We start from the raw sequence: 3,201 nt of genomic DNA, 5'->3' as shown, positions 1-3,201 counted from the left end.
GCATTCAGTATGACTAGAAATGCTGTCAGCAACCTAACTTGCCACCACACAAGCTTCTGCCTTCAGCAGCTGGAACCAAACTTATGCCAGATGATGTTTGCTTTGATTTCCTTGTCATAACACCTATCCGCTTATGCTTGGATCTGCTCACACAATTTTTACTCCTGGAAGTTGGCATTCCAAACTTGTAAAGATTAGAAGTAAACTCAGAAGTCTAGTCTAATTCATATAATGGTGGAGTATAACTTTAATCTATCATTACACAATACTATAGGAAATACTTACAAAAGAGTAAACACAGGGCCGGGCACGGTGGCTCACACCTGTAATCCCAGCACTTTGGGAGGCCGAGACAGGCGGATCACGAGGTCAGGAGATCGAGACCAACCTGGCTAACATGGTGAAACCCCGTCTCTACTAAAAATACAAAAAAACTAGGCGGGCGTGGTGGCGGGCGCCTGTAGTCCCAGCTACTTGGGAGGCTGAGGCAGGAGAATGGCGTGAACCTGCGAGGCGGAGCTTGCAGAGAGCCGAGATCACGCCACCGCACTCCAGCCTGGGCGACTGAGCAAGACTCCGTCTCAAAAAAAAAAAAAAAAAAAGAAAAAAAAGTTCAAGATGGAGTAAAAGTGCTATGATATCAATTGTATAATTCTCAAAATTACTTAAAAAGACGGAGTTCTGAGTGAGTGGCCTTTTCCTAAACAAGAAGATAATGGGAAGTCAATACTAATTTAACTTTGCCTTCATTACTCATACTCAGATTGTTTATTGCTGAACTGAGTCTAATATAACGACATCCATCCACTTGATGGTAATTACATCTTAAATGAAATAGTGAAAATTTAAGGACTCCAAGAATGGCACGGCAGTAATTCATTCGGCATATAATTATTTTCCTTGTTTGGACTTGTTGAGTCTGATCACCTAGAGAAGAAACGCAGAAATAGTTGTTGTTAAGGCACTAATATTGTTACTCTGCTCTGTCAGGTGCGTTGTAGAAGACAAGAACTCAAAGGTGGCCTGGTTGAACCGTTCTGGCATCATTTTTGCTGGACATGACAAGTGGTCTCTGGACCCACGGGTTGAGCTGGAGAAACGCCATTCTCTGGAATACAGCCTCCGAATCCAGAAGGTGGATGTCTATGATGAGGGTTCCTACACTTGCTCAGTTCAGACACAGCATGAGCCCAAGACCTCCCAAGTTTACTTGATCGTACAAGGTAAGGAAAGTGTGGGATAGAAGGATGGTAAGAAAGAGGTGGGAGTTGCAGAATAATAATGTACAAAATATTTGCAGAACCCTTTCTGAAAAGAAATATTCCCAAAGATACTATTGGACTTAAGTATTGATTTTCTGTCTAAAAAGAGACTTAAAATGAGAGGACCGAAAACAATATAGAGAGTGTACTCCGTTACTGAGGCCAGTAACGTTAGTGAGAATGTTTTCACCTAGCCCTGAGTGTGAAAACCCACAGCAAAAGTCACAGCTGTTGGAACAATGTAAATCAGGGATACCAGAACACACAGAATGCTTAGAGCCATATGAAGTACACTTTTCCACCCTATTAGGTACCAGATGCTTTCTTGGGTTTAAGAAAGTTTGGGTTTATCTGTCCTCACCCTGAAGATTATCACTAATTATCTTTTTTGTGATAGCAAAGTTCTTCTGGAAAAATAAAATTTTCCAGCGGACTTATTTTTTCAGCTGTTCGGGTTTCTATGTGGTTTGTATCTCTACTTAATGACAAGTTACTGGTGATCAAATCCAGTGACCAGGATCTCCAAAGTAATTGGGGACAATTTGCTTCTAGATTGGGGGTTCCAAGGGCACATCTGAGTCATAGTTTTACAGGATAAAAACCTTCAATGGCATTCACATACCCCCAAACTATTGCTCTGTTGGATTTCTTTTCCCGTAATTGCAGAATGAGAACAAAACCGATCAGCTGCACAATTTTATTGCAAGTGAAGTCCAACCACCAGCAGTTTCAATGTATCTATCAGGAAAGATCTAAGCACTAACAAACATTAGGGCTGTGTTCATGTATTCTTGATTTATAATTTTATGTAAATGTAATGCAAATTAGGCATGGCCCTAGGGCTCCTGTCAAGGTTCTGATGCAGTCAGTGGTGTGGCAAAGTTTGACTGTAGCTTCTATTAATGTGTTATGGAATTGATTATTGCAGTGTTTAAATTATTGCTCTCCCAACTCCTCTGATTAATAGATTGAAACTGTAATAAAACACATCAGAGACTGCCTGGTGCAGGGGTGCTTTAGTCATGTGACCTCTATTTTAGTTCGTTTGCAATGGCTGATAGCTTCATTTTATTGCTTGTAAAAGGCATGTCTACTAGCTTGCAAAGTTCCAATCACAGTCAAAGCATAGGATGCTTTTCTTGTAGCTTAGTAGAGACTATTTAAGCTCCATTACAAGAGAGACAGCAGGGTATGGATCTTAGGCAACCTATTTACATTTGTAAACAAAATAGAAATACGTAAATATGCCAATGGGTTAATTTACCAACTCCCTGAAAACAAATACAAGCACACATTTATACAAACACACACACACTTATCAAAACAAAAGAAAAAATTCTACTAAATTCAATGGCAGAAGGAGGAGAGATAACTAGTTTACTTAGGACCCCTTAGAACAGATTCTACCTACTGACCAGTTATTGAGATTATCTCGTGATTTTTCTTCTTTGAGTTTTGATGTAAGTTTGCTTATTCATATATTTCTTTATAATGGGTTATGCTTGAAAAAAACTGCTTGATTATATTATGATATGTCTACACAATTTTAGTAGCTTTATGGCCTTTGATGTCACTAAAAAGCCGCTAGAGACTATAACTAAAAATTGTGTATTGTCCTATGCTGAATACATTTGACAATCTGAGCACTATATCCCTTGGTTTCTAGATGAGCAAACAGAAGTTAAATTTAGGTTATACTTGCTCAAGGTCACAAGACAGTTCAGAGAATAGTTAAGTGCCAAGCAGATCTGGAAATCTAAAGCACTTTCTACTGGAATGGATTTTTTGTTTTTTTTTTTTTTTTTTTTGCGGGGCCGTGATTTTAAAGACTAATTTAAGGATTCATAGTTAAGAATTTATATTTAAGTCTGAACTGTTAGCACCAAATGCCCAGTGTTCCTCTTTTTTTTTTCTTATTTATCTTTTTACTCTTAAGCTA

General features: G+C 38.7%; 1 protein-coding gene across 1 annotated transcript in view; it reads left to right on the top strand.

The window, feature by feature from the left end:
• Positions 1 to 990: 990 nt before the first annotated feature.
• Positions 991 to 3,201, top strand: part of LSAMP (limbic system associated membrane protein) — a gene marked incomplete at its 5' end in the record, with an annotated part of 306,800 nt that continues 304,589 nt past the window's right edge. Inside the window, one exon of the mRNA XM_017855961.1 lies at positions 991 to 1,223. Coding sequence (XP_017711450.1) covers positions 991 to 1,223 — 233 coding nt within the window. The remainder of the gene's footprint in view (positions 1,224 to 3,201) is intronic.

Source organism: Rhinopithecus bieti, unplaced genomic scaffold, assembly GCF_001698545.2.
Source record: "Rhinopithecus bieti isolate Rb0 unplaced genomic scaffold, ASM169854v2 scaffold_41114, whole genome shotgun sequence".
In the NCBI taxonomy this organism is placed as follows: Eukaryota; Metazoa; Chordata; class Mammalia; order Primates; family Cercopithecidae; genus Rhinopithecus; species Rhinopithecus bieti.
Note: the sequence above shows the minus strand (reverse complement) of the source record. Positions and strands in the feature narration are given on the sequence as shown.